This window comes from Tribolium madens, unplaced genomic scaffold (assembly GCF_015345945.1).
Source record: "Tribolium madens isolate multiple individuals breed KSU strain unplaced genomic scaffold, Tmad_KSU_1.1 Scaffold_96;HRSCAF=242;Tcas5.2_LG5, whole genome shotgun sequence".
NCBI classification, from domain to species: Eukaryota; Metazoa; Arthropoda; class Insecta; order Coleoptera; family Tenebrionidae; genus Tribolium; species Tribolium madens.
Window position 1 is genome coordinate 6,474,762 of NW_025401068.1, and position 16,992 is coordinate 6,491,753.

At 36.4% G+C, this 16,992-nt stretch overlaps 2 protein-coding genes across 4 annotated transcripts; one reads left to right on the forward strand and one right to left on the reverse strand.

Moving 5' to 3' along the window:
* Positions 1-10,212: 10,212 nt before the first annotated feature.
* Positions 10,213-13,018, forward strand: LOC123012358 (leukocyte elastase inhibitor A-like). Of its 2 annotated transcripts, XM_044410221.1 has the most exons (4): positions 10,215-11,371; positions 11,428-12,141; positions 12,191-12,344; positions 12,396-13,017. In XM_044410221.1, the coding sequence occupies exons 1-4, from the start codon at positions 11,348-11,350 to the stop codon at positions 12,542-12,544; spliced, it is 1,041 nt and encodes a 346-aa protein (XP_044266156.1). In that variant the 5' UTR covers positions 10,215-11,347; the 3' UTR covers positions 12,545-13,017. The 2 variants fall into 2 exon arrangements, with proteins under 2 accessions (XP_044266155.1, XP_044266156.1); XM_044410220.1 differs by having other exon boundaries at positions 10,213-12,141; positions 12,396-13,018.
* On the reverse strand, positions 12,916-16,488 carry LOC123012359 (guanine nucleotide-binding protein subunit beta-2). 2 transcript variants are annotated; one of them, XM_044410223.1, is made up of 6 exons: positions 16,110-16,488; positions 15,786-16,065; positions 13,713-13,878; positions 13,468-13,663; positions 13,196-13,412; positions 12,916-13,144 (listed from the first exon to the last, which is right to left on the reverse strand). In XM_044410223.1, exons 1-6 carry the CDS (start codon positions 16,179-16,181, stop codon positions 13,038-13,040), a joined length of 1,038 nt encoding a protein of 345 aa, XP_044266158.1. In that variant the 5' UTR covers positions 16,182-16,488; the 3' UTR covers positions 12,916-13,037. The 2 variants fall into 2 exon arrangements, with proteins under 2 accessions (XP_044266158.1, XP_044266157.1); XM_044410222.1 differs by having other exon boundaries at positions 13,462-13,663; positions 16,110-16,474.
* Positions 16,489-16,992: the final 504 nt, after the last annotated feature.

Below are 16,992 nucleotides of genomic sequence, written 5' to 3' on the forward strand. Positions count from 1 at the left end.
TTATGCTTTGTAAATGGGAATTTTGGGATAAAGTCCTGACGTCTTGGGGGAATCCCCGAAATTTGAGCCGGAATTGGGAAAACGCAGCGAGATGGGACGTTTGTGACGGATTATGTAATAGTAAAAGTGATGAGGTAGATACCTGGTTTGAATTTTGGGCGAAATGGGCAATAATGGGGCGACATATGGTCGACAGACGGGAAAGAGGGTCCGATGGGTGCAATTTTTTTATTGAGAAGCGCAAAGGTTGCTCATATCAGGAGATAAAGTGATAAGAATAGGAAAATAACAATGAGTTGCGGAATTTTTGATGTTTATAAACAGTAAAAAATAATCAGAAAAAGGCCTCTGCACCAAAAAAAAAATTGTTACAAAAAATATTTTTGAAAAATTAAACTAAGTAGGTATATATTTCTGTGGTCAAATGGTCATAAAAATATACTTTCTGTATGATTATGTATTATAGTTGAACCTTATACATAGTGACATTTAGGAAAATAGTTGTTTATTCTACGAGTTTGAGTGTAAATCGATCGCATTATTTCACCGAGAGGATTTTTAAACCACGAGTGTACGAGTGGTTTATCAATTATCATCCACGAGGTGGAATAAAGCGTCCGATTTACACTCAAACGAGTTGAATACAACATTTTATTCTTCGAATTAGACTTTTAAACTCAACAAAGCTTAGATATGCTTTAAATCTGTTAAAAATAATCTGATGTTTTGTATTGAGAAATGCCAAACAGTTGTCAAAACTTCCTTACACGGGAGAAAAACCTTAAATTTTGACAGTGTCGAAGAAGAAAATACATAAAAAATCTAGCTCTTCCATTGCTAATCTCACTCATTATATTTATGTATGTATATTTACAATGCCATTTTATCTGTCTGTAATAGGTATTGTGCAATTGTTAGAAATAAACAAAGAATAATATTTTGTTTAAAAATAAAATCAATTTTGGCTAAAATACATCACAATTACAAAAAATACAAATATTTATATTTCAATCTTAATATGTGTACTAATTTTTAATTAGTCAGANAGATAAAAATCGTTATAGATTAGAATTCTCTGATTAAAAAAAAAAGTAAGCCAAAAATAATAAACGAATTATGTTTTATCTCTGAAAACTTATTTCTCTCTTACATTTTTTTTTTATTTTACAATTTTAAACAACTCTTATAATGGAATTACAGAACCCCATTTGGAGAAAAAATGACGATTCCTATCAATCAAACAAATCCAATGTCGTCACACGTTATTTCCACCCAACAATTTGTAAAATATAACCCGCAAACCAAAATAACGCTACTGTCAAAATATTGACCGTTTTGTTTAACACAAAGAAGCGAATTCATCGTTACATTACGTCGAATTCGTCACGAAATTCTCGTTATAATCGATGCTTCCAGGATCTAAACAAATCTATAAAAATCACTAAATTTGTAGCACATGTAAAATAATCTCTTCTCGAGCTTACTAATCGCAGAATTCTAACAATAGACCAAGGTGCACGGAAGGGTCAGACATTGAGGGTCCCATTGTGTGATTCAGTCATACCCCCATGATATGAAAGAATGAGTCACTGAGGAATTGTTACCCCCATCTTCCAGCAACCAGTTGCGTGAATTGAAAAAGCTGGATGGGTCGATATAAGGATTGTAAAAATAAAAGTGAGGTGCACGCTATTCTATCGATTAGAAGTCGAAATCTGCCCCGAATTGAGACGTAGTGAAAGGCTAATGTTATGCTGCACAGGTAGAAAGTCACGACGTTTAAAATACACAATTGAAGAAATTATTTGCGGGCAAAATCCAACTGGAGACGTGCCAGCGGATGCATGAATGAAAAATTATTATTTGCGCGGGAGTGTTTATAAACAAACGAAAATAATACGCTGAAAATAAAATATAACAATGAAACTCACTCACAGCTGAAATTTTATTATAAGATGAAAACTGAGCGACCCGCACCCCTCAAATCATCTCTTTCTAATTAAACTAAAATTATTGAATGTATAAATTACACTATAAATTGATATCTCACTTTAGGTTATACTAAGAAAAAAAATCTATGAATATATTTGTCCCATAAAACTTAAAAAAAAAGAATTCTCATTGCTACTCTTTTACATCAACTGATCAAAAATACGTAACAAAATCAATTTGCAAAAATTTTAATTAAAATAAATTCTTACAATGTGAATAGGAGTATTAAATTTTATCCCTCTGGTTATTATTCAAAGTGCTTGTCAAAGTGCAATTAACGAAAGCATTTTTAAGGGTTTTTACTTGAAAACCCAAAGATGGAAGGTGTGGGTCCGGTTTAAATGGAAAATGATGGTTTATTCATGGTTGCGACCTTGATAGACCTGATTTACAATAATTTAAAATCATATAATTTCTGRTGAATTGATGGTTTCCTCCTTCTATAAAAATTTCCAGTAACAGAAAATACAGTATCCCTTAATAAATACGGTGATTTTCCAAATAAATGTGTCGTTAAAATGGTATCAAAGCAACATTTTGTTTCTCCATGTTGGTAGCACTACTGTGCATTGTAGCGTAAAAACGAAACAGGTTCTCCCATCCGGCATAACTAATAACCTTGCACACCTGTACCTGTACCAATTTTTGCAATGTATGTGGTGATCGACAAGCCGTCTTCACACTGCGCCAATTTTTTCATGGTCACCTGTATACGCATATTATCAGTGGCGTCCGAAGTGTAAAGGTCGTCGAATTTGAACAAACAAACCAATGTAATGATCAAAGGTCGTCCAATATATATTTCCAGATCGACTCGCCTTATCTCCTCAACCATGGGAAAAATTCCTTCCGACAATTAAACTTCCCACACGTAAATGCCTCATTGTTGGTACAATTCGTCGAAACAAAGCCGTTTTTTAACCGACGATTAAGATAAATTACTTGGGAAAAGTGCGTCGTTGGCTTATCGTTATCGCTGTTGATTCAAGCTGATTACGGGCGATTTTTCCTATTTATAACCCTTATTATCATGGTCGCAGGAGCGGGTTTTGTTCCTGCGACAAACTCCTGCAAAAAGAGAGAGCAAGGTCGTTCGGTACGCGGTTTGCTAATCGACAAGTCACTGACCAATCCGATCTTGTCGGTGGCAATTGTCGATGAACCAGAAAGCAAGGCTTGTTGGATTCATGGTGCACGTGGTTTAGTAATTGCGTCACATGGAGGACATATTTGACATATGCTGGGTGATGAGTGTGAAGGTGACTGGGTTTCTTTCGTGGGTCGAAAGGGAAAGATTGAATTGAAAAAAATCTTGCATAACGATTCATTGCTAAATTTTGCCAGTTTCTAGGTCGAGAAGTGACAACGAACTGATGAATAATACGACAACATTGGGAGTGACATAAGAGATAAAAGAAAAACAGGAAAAAAACACAATTTTTCGACTTATCTAGTTTTGCAAATTTATTTTATTTATCATAAATTAAAAATCCTTGCATGCAAACAGTGGGTATGAAATATCAGGTTTAGGTGGAGAAGTGGTCACTTTCTTATCAGTGTAATATGACAGTTCAGGTTGGGAAATGGCCACGAAAACTGATAAGAGAGTAAGCATTTCCCAACCTGAACTGTCGTCATATGTCATGTTTTTCAAAATTTGATAAATTCTTTCTTTTTTTATAATAAAAGGATTCCATTGTTATTATTATTGCCTATCTGATCTTTAAGGTGAATGATTGTAAATAAAATAGTATAAAATACAAATCGTGTTGGTTGTTGCTTCATCGTACCTCGGTATGTAATCTACTATTTTAATAAATTTTGCAAAGGTGTTATTTTTTTTATTTTATATTTAAAAAATGCGAAAAATTGCTTGAAAATATTTTTTTTTGTAAAAAAAAACAATATACAGCAATGAAGCAGCTGAATTTTTTTATTCGCTCACAAGAAACATTTTCTAAATTAACAAGGAAAAAAAGTTGTACCTCTGCTGCTTATATGAATGCATGTTTGAGTACTGATATTGCGATTAAAACAGTTTCTTAAAAAAAAAAAGAATTACTAGTAGATAGATCTTCTCCGAAGCAAACTTTTATATTTTACAGAAGAATATTTTTTCAAATTAGATTAATTAACTATGTATGTATTTAAATGAAGAAATTGATTTTTATAACAATGCTTATACATATATATTTATTACATGCTATACTCTATCTGTACCTGTACATTTAAAAAAAAAATTGAGCTACAACCAATTTTATTTCTTGAATAAGTAATAAATGATAAAGAAATTTCGCTACACTTTCCCCATTTTCGCGCTTCTTTGCCCTGAATTCCCCAATTTGTTTTCTCATTATTTCGCATTTTTCCAACATCAGAAACCCATCATATCCATTACCAAGCGGCTATTAGAGAAACCTCACCTCAATCGCACTTTCTTCGAAGAAAGTTTCCGCGAGTGCAAAAAATTCTCGCGTCCACTAACCTATTAAATCGCCATTCTGGCGTCGGACCAATTGCACAAGAGGATGAGAATTCGTTTGTTTCGGGTGAGTCAATGACACGTGCACGGCCAGATGGGCCGTGACGTCATCGAGGGTTCGGGATGATTTCATTCTTATATACCTGCAAACAAAACAAGCAGCGACATGCCTTCCACCATTCAAGGGTTACAAATTTTCTGAATCATTCATTGCGGAAAACCGCCTGAATTCCCGTTTTTCACAAGGCCGACGACGACTTCCGGAAGACAACGTGACGTCACGAGGTGAAAGTTGGCCGAAGACTAGTTTTAAAACGATACAATACGGATGTTATGTAAAATTCTTCAAGTGACATTTGCCCAAAGAATTGTTCCAATGTGATCCGGCTTTTGACCTCGGGACTGCTCCTGGATCGATAATCGCAAAGTTGGCGTTGATGTCAAAACGCCAAATTGTTAACCCAGTCCTGACCTGTCCTAAAGAGTCGTTTTTCAAGAAGTGTCCCAGTCAAAATACTCAAACTTTTCTTCCACTGCATGTTTTTTCCTGCTGATAACACTATGATTCAGTGGATTCCTGCTAGAAGGCCGCTTCAAGATTACGTTTAATTATAAAACAAAGTTATGATGCAATCAGTTGTTAATTGACGAAACGGCTCTCGAGTTGGGAAAGAGCTTGCGCGTTGAACCTTGTCCCGTTTCCAACGCCAATTCTTGCAAAATTTATAAAACGACGCGGAAATGGGCCGTTATGACGTCACCACGATGACATTCGGTTGGCAATGATACATGCTAAGTTGGCAACGATACAACAATGCACCTGTGGGTTACTCATAACAGATAATAATTACAGAGGGGTTAATGGAATGTGCGACTATTTTGGGACCTGCTGTGTACTGATAAAATATCTCACAAACCAATGTTTGCTAACGCGAGAACACGTAATAAAAAGTTGACAAACAATTGCAGATCAAGGACCTCTGAAACTGTTCTAGAGGGCTTTGCTCACTCATGTGATTCACTTCGGGATTCCTCATTGTTTAATGAATAMGACAATGTTTACTTGATTTTAGYTGGGTTTTTACAGCAGTTTCAATTATTACTCGGGGATTTTAATTTTAATTGCATGTGTTGTATTTTTCCATTTCTTATCACTTTTCAAACTGTATTATTTAATTTTGTTATCTATCAGATCATTTTATCACTTGTTTGCCATTTAGTCTATCAATAAATTGATAATTCTAAAATCTAAAAATTCTAAGCGACACATTTTGAATCATCATATTTCGTCAAGTTCATGGCTTTCTATGAAACAAATGAATCAACGCTAATGAAATAATTGTATCGGCAGTGTTGCCGCACCCTGAAGACCATTCAAAACAAACTAATGCCTTTATCAGAGATAAAGCAATGACGGTACAATTAGTGCCCCGTTTATCAAGTTCGCGTAGGTGTTTCGATTGTTTTAAATTTTATTTTGCTACGCAATATGTCAGGGTCGCGCGAATTTCGGTCAATCCACCTTAGAATCGTTCTATCAACATTTTCGAGCGAATGCATCGTAGAAGGCTGTGAGCAAGATATAAATAAAACTGACAGCTGCAACCTTATAAGGCAGACCAGTCCGCTTTCACCGCTTGAAATAAACAATTTACTTGTTTTGAGTATTGTTAGCGTCCACAGCGACTCGTGCGTCGGGGGCACGGTTGATAAAAGAGTCCGCCGCCCCTGATCGCCGTCTGCATTTCTTTGCAGTGAGCTCATTCAAGGTAAACGAGTTGATAAATACGTTCGTAAGCTTGATTCCATGCATGGAGTAATATCGCATGTCACTAATCCGTCGGGGATTCACCCGAAATGTGACATCTGYCATTTCGGTTCAGCCTACTTGACTTTTCGTGTTGTAACGGACTGAAGGAAGGCCATTAAATCAGATTTTTCACCGATTCAAGGTTCCGTAACTGTTTCTTCAACCACGGCCACCATCACGTGATCATGAATGGAGGAGAAAGTCGGCGTCGGCGTCGCGACGCCTGTACAAATACGGGAATTTCTGGAAAACCCTCCGGGATTCCACTGCCTACTTGACGTCCGTGTCTGACCTCGCCAACTATGACGCGCAGTGTTTGCGTACGTTTTCACCTTTGTGTTCCATTAAAGGGATTTTTCGACGTCAGTGACTTTCTCTCACGGCCTACTTGATCACGCGAAAAAATGACGGTTTCGAATCCGAGGAAAGGGTTCCGAAGACCGGAAACGCTCGAGACTCATTTACATTATCGTGTGGGAGGGGTAATGTGTCTTTGTTTGTCGTTTGGGGACTTTTCGTTTGTGACGGTTGCTGGGACTGAATGACAATGAAAGGTCACAAAGTGCCACGCTTGCTTGATCACGTTAGGAAAAAACGAACGATTCAATATTTTGGTTGGGATTTCTTGGTTCCGGTTGCACCGGAAATTTCTAAGGCCGGTTAGGTTAAAAGCAAGGCTTCTGAGGCACATCCAGAACCGAACCATGCCAATATTGTATCATATATCACATGATAACCTTGCTTTTTTCTTTGCACATATTATTGTTTTGACTAGTCCTTGTTTATATCCCAGAGTGAGACTTTCGGTTTTGTGATTTGAGGGCTTATCAGTGACGCATTTGCACTGAACCACGACCGAGATAATGGTCGAGTTGTCTCACTTGTCTATGGTATGAATCAAGGTGCGAAGACACGACCCAGTGACATGGTTGTAAAGAGACAAAATCAGAGTTGGTCTGCCGAAATCTTTCATTTTGTGGAATCTGGAGCGTTCAAGCTTCCGTTTAACAGTACCCTCAACAATAATAGATTTGTTGCAATTAACGGGACTCCTAATGGTCTCCATACAGATGCGATGGCCGCGAGGTCAACCGTAACGCGACCGCAGAAATGAACTTATTCGAAATGTTGGTAATTTATTAACAGGTCGATCGATAAATGGCCCACTTACATTATTTATTTTCTTTCTTGTGGATGGTATTGATTGGGATTTGGGCGAACCATTATTTAGATTACCTCAAAAATTGTCTCCTATGCTTTAATCATTATTATATTTAATAGAAGTAATAAATAAAAATAAAACACATATTTGTTTTCTACTTAATACGCCCGTATTTTTGTGTAAAAATATAAATTCAGTAAGAAAGTCTGTATACTTTGGATACGAAGAATGTAATGTTTCTATACGTTTTTTGATTTGCGGTATTTTCTTATTTTGTGTTGGAGAGTATCCCATAACTCGAAGATAGAAATAAGTTGATTGGTCTGATACGTGCGGATGATGTATTATTGTAATAATTCGTAAAATTCAGAAACAAATAAATGATTGCAAACTTAAAAAAAATACACAAATTGTTTTACTGTATCAAATCTTGTTTAAACAAATAAATAAAAAATTGACATAAACTGAAAAAAACTAACAACTTAATTTCCATAAGTTTCATAAGTTTTTGAAATACAAGGCCAACTTGACTTTTTTAATGGAAACATAGATTAAATAGGGCATCCTTAAAAAGTTTAATTTTTTTTTTCTAATCAAATATAGAATTACAGGTCTGATGATTTGTTTGACAGTCTTTAGAAAAAATTAAAATTTTATTAAAATAAAGTAAAAATACGTAAATCAATTCGATTATTGGGCCATCATTTCTCATTGAAACATTTTTTTATAATTTATTTATTATCTTTATTTATTGTACTAACTTAAATACATATAAAAAAGGATAAAATTAGTTAGGAACTACTTCTTGTTTTGTTTTAAACTCGTTGCCTAAGTTGGAGTAGCCAATTCAATGTTTTGTTTTTTCTGAAACGAGTTTTTTTAAGGCTTTAATTTTATTCCTTTATTTTCCTTTTTACTTTGTGTTTTTTTAATAGTGGCGGGTCGTGATTTTGTATTGCAATTATTCTTTCTAGTTTTTCTACTTTCTTCCAGATCCAGAACACCAGAACAATGAAGTACCAAATGAAGCAAATATGTAAAACAAGAAAATAAAAGCAGAAAGCAAACCAAGATTTTAAATACATAGTCCTAAATAAATTTTATCTTTCAAAAATGAACATTGCATATTCAGACGTAGTCATCAGTAGATATTAAAAATGTAGCCGCAAATATTTTTTTTATAAATAGTGGCAAAATGTATAGAAAATTGAATTGTTTTTAAACTCAAAACGCTGAATCATATTGTTGTTTTTTTTTTCAATTTCTAAATATAAATTTCTACGTATAGTTCACTTAGGTTTCCAGTTTAGGTAGGTATAAGGAATGCAATTCTAAGCGTTGTCAGAAAATTAAAGAACTTTAGTTATGTACTCGGTGATAATTTTTAAATTGTAGTGAATGTGTTGTATATTGCGTCAAATTGCATTAAACACAAAAATGTTAGTAGCAATAACATTTTAAAAACACTTCTTATCAGTTGTTATCATGTAGTGAAAGTATTATTGGTGTAGTAACGAACACATTGAAGCGAATTCGTGTGTATACTCTTGCGTGAAATTTATTTCGAGTCAAAATATCGGAATTTTGGCTTCTTCCATAACGCACTCGGCCATTTATTTCGGTGAGTCTCTCGCCAAATATTCGGCCAGTCTAGGAATAGTATAAATTTTTCCTTCGTGAATCGCCGAGTAAAAGACCTCTCGTAATTTAAAAATAGTCCCGCCGCCCAGCCGAAAATAGACTTTAACGTTGACAGTCATTAACCGGAAACAGCTGCGATTTTCCGATCGCCCCAAAACAAAGCCCGTCTTTGAGATCAAGCGTAATAGCTTCGATTGTAGGAAAAGTAGTCGCCCTGTTGCCACGTCGCCGATAATTACAAAACCTCCAGGTCCCAGCGCATAACTAAATAAAGTAACGTTCGCAATCAAGGACTTGGCCGGCTCTCAACTCGTCAAAAACCTGCCTAATTTTAGTCCGTGACGCACCGCATCGAGACCTTCACGTGCGCCGAGTGCGTTTATCGCCGCCAGGAGGCGATACCGCTYYGAAGGGTGCTTCGGGCCTTTAACTCATGAATGGTCGCCACGTGCACCCTTGCCGCCAAACTGCATCATTGCTATCTTATCAGATAACACGTGACGTCACAAGACGCCAACGAAGATTGCGCCCCGATCGATTGGAAATGCGCGCGGCGGTACGTCATTTGTCATGGTCCCCCGTGGATGGGGATCGGCCCACGTGAAGGACGCTTCGGGGTGGCTTTATGGATTTTATAGACGCGGAGGCGGCGTAGGCGGCGGGGGTGGCTTCCCCGAATCGGTTCGATGATCTTACGAGTAAAAGGTGGAAAATTCAAAACCTTCAACCGCACGTCCTTATGGAAAGATTGGGAATTTATAATGCGGAAGCTGCAGACACTGGCGCCACACAGGGACTACGTAACGAAGCGATTTTTCGCGCGGATTTGACAGAAATTAAAATCGATTGATGAATGTACAAATTTTACACAATTTTACTGTTTTCCCATGTGAAGGTGTCCCTTTATTAACACAATAACCAAACAGTTGTCAATGTTTTTGGAACGATAAAACCAATTAGTGCCCACCTACGCCCAAGCATTCTGAATCAAAAAGAGTCATAACCAGCCCTGGCCCTAATTAATTCAAGAATTCGATAATAGATTTTTTTAAGTAGACGACCGCGCCAAGTGTGTTGTAAGGTCGTTTATCTCTCTAATAGAGTACGTTTGGTTATTGTGAGTCGAGTTCAAGTCGTGACTCGGACTCGCCTTATTTCTACATGTTCTCGTAAAACGGTACCTCTACGGTACAGCCAGATTAGAATACACCTACGATAAATAAACAAACTCGAAAAACTCCCACAAATCCCTCGGGATTCTTCCACGATATCAATAATGATTTGTTTACTTCGAGCTTCTTGAAAACGTTCACATTTCGGGAATTCCCCATCGATCCCACCTACACCCCTCAACCCATAAACTTAAGGACCGGCCGATCGATAAGAGGGTGAGATTTGTACGAAATGTGTTTGTTAATCTGCATATCCACCTCGGGCGCAATTATTGTGGATTACCGTTCACTTCGGGCGAATGACCATCTAACATTGTTGCGTACCGAGTTGGAACGGACGCTACGTTAGATCGTAGTATACAATAAGAAAGTTTCGTTGATGAACGTGGTGAAAATGACCGTGGTCCACTTTCTCCACATCTAACGACGCGCCATCATGCTTGTAAATAAATAAATATCACCACATTCCCCTAGAATTTGTCTTAAATCGATCGTCTTGTTAAAAATTGAAACGTTTTTTATCACCCTCTGAAACACAACAATGAATAATTGACACAAAACCGATTGCTGGTAATAATTGGAGGGTATCTTGAACCGCGCGACGGGAAACACACGGCTCCTAATAAATTGATCTGGACTGAACGCGGGCGATAATTACAACTCGAGCGCCCTCTAGAAATTAGTAGCGGAGGCCCATAGGTCAGCTAAGTAGAAATTCCATATGTTAACAACAAATATCGCGCGAAATTCGAAGTTGACAATTGTTGTAAACCTTTTGTTTATTCTTCTTATTATTAGTACTGATGAATACTGTTCAAGGAAAATCCAATATGATAGGTTAAGTAGCGCTACGTGACCCGCCTTTTAAGTACTTCGCTACCCAATGTTACTCCAAGTAATTACTAATCCTTGAAACACATAATGGTCTAATTTTCCATTGCGAGTGCGCGAAAAAAACAAAACATCACATTTTGTGGTCGCAAAACTAGTCACAGTGCGTTTATAATCGATAGTGGTAAACGTCACGATGACACCAACCCCCGAGTCGCAAATTCTACAAGCGAACGCTTCTTTCGGCCTAAACCTCTATGAAATCCTGTCACGTAAAAAAGGTAACATTTTTTTCTCCCCGCTCAGTCTTCATGCCGTTCTTTCGATGTTGTATCAGGGAGCGCAGGGAGAGACGGCGCAGGCTTTAGCTCACGCCTTGAAAAATCCGGATGTTAAATCTACAGCGGAAGGATATAGGGATGTAATCGCGCATTTGGGGTCGCTCAAGGACGTTACTTTGCTAACGGCGAATAAAATCTTCGGGAACAAGGCGAAAAGTAAATTTTTGAAAGAGTTTGAGGATTGTGTTGTGAAGAATTTTGGATCGGAGATTGAACTTTTGGACTTGGAGGAGCCGAAAAGTGCGGCTAGGATTGTTAATAAATGGGTCGAGGAGAAAACACATGACAAAATCAAGAATATTGTGAATGAGGCTTTGTTTAATAATAAAAATTTAAGTCTGATTTTGATCAATGCTATTTACTTCAAAGGGGATTGGTTGTTTACTTTTAAAGAGCAATCGACTAAAAAAGATAAGTTTTATTTGGATGACGAAAATGTAATTGAGGTGGAAATGATGCACCAGAAGGAACATTTCTACTATAAGGAGGACCAAGATCTCGAGGCTCAAATTATTGAAATGCCATACAAGGGGTCTACAGTCAAAATGATGGTAATATTGCCCAAAAACGGCATAAAAAAACTTGAAGAAAAATTACCCAAAACAGACTTGAAGAAACTCACCGACGGCTTGAAACGTACCGAACTTCATCTTTTCCTACCCAAATTTAAGATGGAAGAAACCATGAAACTGAACAAAATCCTAATCGAAGTAAGCCAACAAACTTAATGTTTTTGTCAATACTGAAATCTCATTCTAGTTGGGCTTAAAACCCATTTTCGACATAAACCATGCCAATTTTAAGGGAATTTTTGACACAAGTAGCCTCCAAGACAATATTTTTGTGAGTGAAGTGATCCAAAAGGCGTTTGTTGAAGTCAACGAAACTGGAACAGTGGCGGCGGCGGCCACAAGTAACTTATTCGTTATGCCATTATCACACTTTGTAAAATAATACTTTCTAGGGGCTGCCATGGTTTTGGGTTGCGCGCCCGGTGCTCCCAAACCAGTCATTTTCCGAGTTGATCGACCCGCAATTTTCCTTCTTGTGGCTTCACACGGCGAAGAAAGAAATGTTTTGTTTTTAGGACGCTTATCCCATCCCGAGTGTTAATAAAAAGGTATTGGAAAAGTCTTCCAGAGGTGCTTGGCGGAATAAGTATATAATAATAATAAGTATGTGCATATTTCAAAAATAAAAAGTGCTAAAGCGATATTTTTATAATGTTTTATAAATTTCACAAACCACGCAGACAATTGACGCGCTTGATTCAAATTGTGGCTAGATTTATTCACAGTTTTAGCACAGATTCTAGATTTAAATGTATAATCTGTGGTATTAGTGTAAATCTTATCTTAAGCCTGTAGGTAAAATATCTGTTACTGTATTTCTGTTGCATTTTAAATCGTCGTTTTATGAAATTGATTTTTGAATGGAAAAGTATTAAGGCTTGTGGAGAAAATAAATAACGGTTATTCGCGATTTTTAGTAAATTTATAGTCAAAATTTTTATTTGTCGTATTTTTTACAATTTGAGTGGTTTTATACAAATAAAAAGCTTTTGGTAGAAGAGTTTTTTATTGAATCACATTGATGGCATTTCGTTTCAACCCCAAACCCTCACATGCTGATCCCAACTGGAAGTGACCACCGCAATTCCATTTGGGGCAACCGAAAGCGACGTGACCCTATTTTCATGTCCCGATAAAGTCCCTGAAACGGGATTTGATCAGGATTAATTCTACATTCTTGAATAACAAGTACCATTATGCTGGTTCTTGAGTGTGTCCCACATGTGGACATTATTATCATCTGACCCACAAAACAAAATCCTCCCGCTGACCGACAATCCACAAGAAGTGAATCCACTATTGGCCGTCGGTGGTTTATAATGCGCCAACTGTTGATCACTTCTTATATCGAACATTCTCGCAGATTTGTCTTCAGATCCGGTAGCGAAAGCGTATCCGCTTGGATGAAACTGTAACAAATCGCAATGCTTGAATGATTCGTCGGTACCGACGACTTACGCAAACTGAATTGACGTCGGATTCGTGTCCGAAGAAGGTTTGTCTCGGTTTCTCCTCTCTCATGTCCCACAAACGGCAAGTCTTGTCGACACTTCCCGTTACGAAACTGTTGCCATCCGGGGAAAGACTGATGGAGACCACATCGCCGTTGTGGGCGATGAAATCGGAGGTTTTGCGACCGGTTTCCAAATCCCATTTGCAACTATAAACAAAAGGGTGAAAAATGAGGCAAGTGGAGGTGGGGTTGGTACATTTTCATGTCGCCGGAGCCTGTGATGATGTTGCGGTCGCCCAGGAAGCGGCAAGAGCTGAGGAAGCCGTCGTAGCCGGCCAGTTCACGAACCATTTTGGCCACGCCGGAAGAGTCACGGTTGTTCAGGTCGTAGATGGTGCACATGTTGTCCATGCCACCACAAGCTAGACATTTTCGAAAAAAAAAGTGAAATCACAAAAAAAAATCGTAAAAAATTCTTTATGTTAAACTAGTCACTACTGACAGATTGAGTTAAAAGATTTTACCCTTTTATATCGAAAAAACACAAGTGACAATTACAGACAATAGAAAAGTTTCAACGTATATCAGTATTTACGAAAAAAAAAAAAAAACACCAAGTTAAATATTCATCATGGAATTAATTTGTAATTTTGTAGGATTGTTTTAAATCCAACGCAAAATTGAAATACGAGAACCTACACAAAACCATAATTATTTATTTTTGATATATTTTTTAAACTCTGATAAACAGGGTGTCCCAGCGAGTTGGAAAAGTCCATTAGTGACCTTTAAATGGTAAAATTAAAAAAATATATATAAAACATTGATAGATACTAATCTAGTTCATCGCTTAAAATTATTTTCACATATACAGCGTCTCCCAAAAATAAGTTATAATACAAACTTGTGTTTTCTTAAATGAAACACCATATGTTTCTTAGCGTTTTTGGATGTAGATTTTTATGACAATGTTTTTAAGCTAAACTTTTATTGGTGATTTTGCTTAGTTTTAAAAATAAGACGGTTTTTTTGACGTAAACATGCACTTTTTAAAAATTTATTACACCAAAACTAAGACATCTAGATTTTTTTTACTATCGCAAAGAAGAAGGTACAAGCTATAAGGTTGTAACATTTTGTTAGTGTGTTGCATTTGCATAGATAAGAAAAATGAAGGCGTTTGTTAAAAGTTCAATAACTTAAAAAAATTAAATGGAACACCCTGTTTATTGCTTTTGCATTTAAAAGTTGATTAAATTATTTTTCTAAAATTATTTACTTTTAGGTGTTTATAATCAGTAACTTAAAAGATATTTAACGGTAAACATTAAAAAATAATAATTACTATTGTTTCAGTAGTCAAAAAGTGCACAGTTGCACAAGAGATGGAAGAAATATCATTTAATAATCACATTTGTGTTAAACTGAATCCATTATTCTTTATTTTTACAATAAAATAATTTGAATTTCAGTTTTTATAACGACTTTTGCAATCTATGGATAAATCAACGGATAAGTGATCCGTGGTGGAATTACTATGGTTGTCATAGTATCAACAATGCCCAGATATTGATAGGCATTGTTGCTACAATTAATATTAAATGTTAAATAACTTTTCTTTTATCAATTCTAGACATTAAAAGTTTATTTTTTTAGATAGACAATTTATCAATCTATTATTAGATGCAAAAATAAAAAATAGGGTGTCCCATTTAAATTCTTTAAGTTATTTAACTTTTAACAAACTTCTTAATTTATTAATCTTTACAAATGCAAAACACTAAAAAATTCTACAGCTTTAAATTCTGTACTTTTTTCTTTTGCAGAAGTAAGAAAAAATTTGTCCTAGCTGTCTTAGTTTTTGTCTGATAAATTTTTAAAAAGTGCAAAAACACCGTCTTATTTCCAAATCTAAGCGAAATCGACTAATAAAAGTTTAGCGTAAAAACATTGTTTTAAAATACTACATCCAAAAATTTCAAGAAAACATACGGTGTTTTATTAAAAAAAACACATAAGTATCGTAACTTATTTTTGGGACATGCTGTACGGTTGAAAATAATTTTAGGTGATGCTCTAGATTAGTATCTATCAATATCCTATACAATTTTATTAAATTTCAACATTTAAAGGTCATTGGACTTTTTCAACTCGCTGGGACACCCTGTATGTTGAAATGGGATTGAAATCGAAAACTAAAAATTATTGGCCATTTTAATCCGAGTGTGAATAGTGCAAACAAAAAAAAATGTTTTGGTACCTAAGTCTTGCTTTTACAGCAATTCAAAAATAAGGGTTTGTCTATGAAGTGGGGGTACCATGTCCATACCAACAAAATTCCCCGATGGTGCATACGCGACACTCATCACCCAAGCGGACCTTAAGGGAATAATCTGCATCTTATTCCCCGTATATGTGTCCCAAATGATCAATTTCCCATCAAGCGAGCCCGTGACGCAGTGCCTGTTATCTCCACTATAATGCACCGAGTTGACTTTATTCAAGTGCCCTTTCATCAACTTCCTGGTGATGAGTTTGACTCTTGGCGCGTTCGCGACTCCACTGCAAGCGTCCTCGAGGGTGGTATCCGCTTGCTTTTTCTGCTCTTCCTACAATTGGGGCTAAAATTTGGGCGTATTTCCAACAGACTTACCTTGAGAGTGTTGTAAAGCTCATCGAGCTCTTTGCGTAAGGCGATGAGTTCCGGGTCGTTCTTTGGCGCCATTTCGCACTCTCTCACCCTTTGCACCTGAGTGTATCTTCGCAACTGACAAATGGCTCGAAGCCAAGCATGTAATCTAATTAGTTTTAATTGAATAAATTGGTTTTATATACGCGCCGATACCCTACATGTGTTATTTTAACCCAATTCGCTATTGATTTTATTGAAAGTTCACGGATTTTCGAAAAATTATTATTAGATTATTGGAGCAAACAAGGGAGAGTCGGGAGAAATTTCGTGGTTCCAATCGCATAAAAACAAAACAATCGATGCTTTCACTAATGTTAGAAACGCTTGATTTGCTTTATATTTCTTGAGAAAAAACGATAGATATTTAAAAATAACAATTAATGTGTTATTGTTATTATTACCGTAATTGCCTAAAAAATCACTCGCTGAAGACTTACATAAGTCTAACTGTCCACAAAAACTGCAGACACTGTTAGTTTTCTTAGTGAGTGTGGAAATTGGTCTTATTGTGGACAATTTCTTGGTCCGCTGGTTTTGCAAATTTGACGCTTTTACTTACAAACCGAGTCATTCTTTATTTGAACAAGACACCAACAAGATGCTTACTTATCTCATTTTGTTGACAGTAACAATTTTAACGACAGGTAGGTCCCACAACTTTTTAACCAATTTTTAACCCTTGGTTTTAAGCAAATACCAACGAGCAATGTACCAATGACCCGGAATCATGTGGAGAAAGGTCGGAAAGTGCGTTTCTGCATTCCTTGAACTCCCCTATCAAAGATGCAGGTAAGCAAAATCAAATTTATTTCCGCGCGTTTTATTTGAATCTTGTGACTAAAAC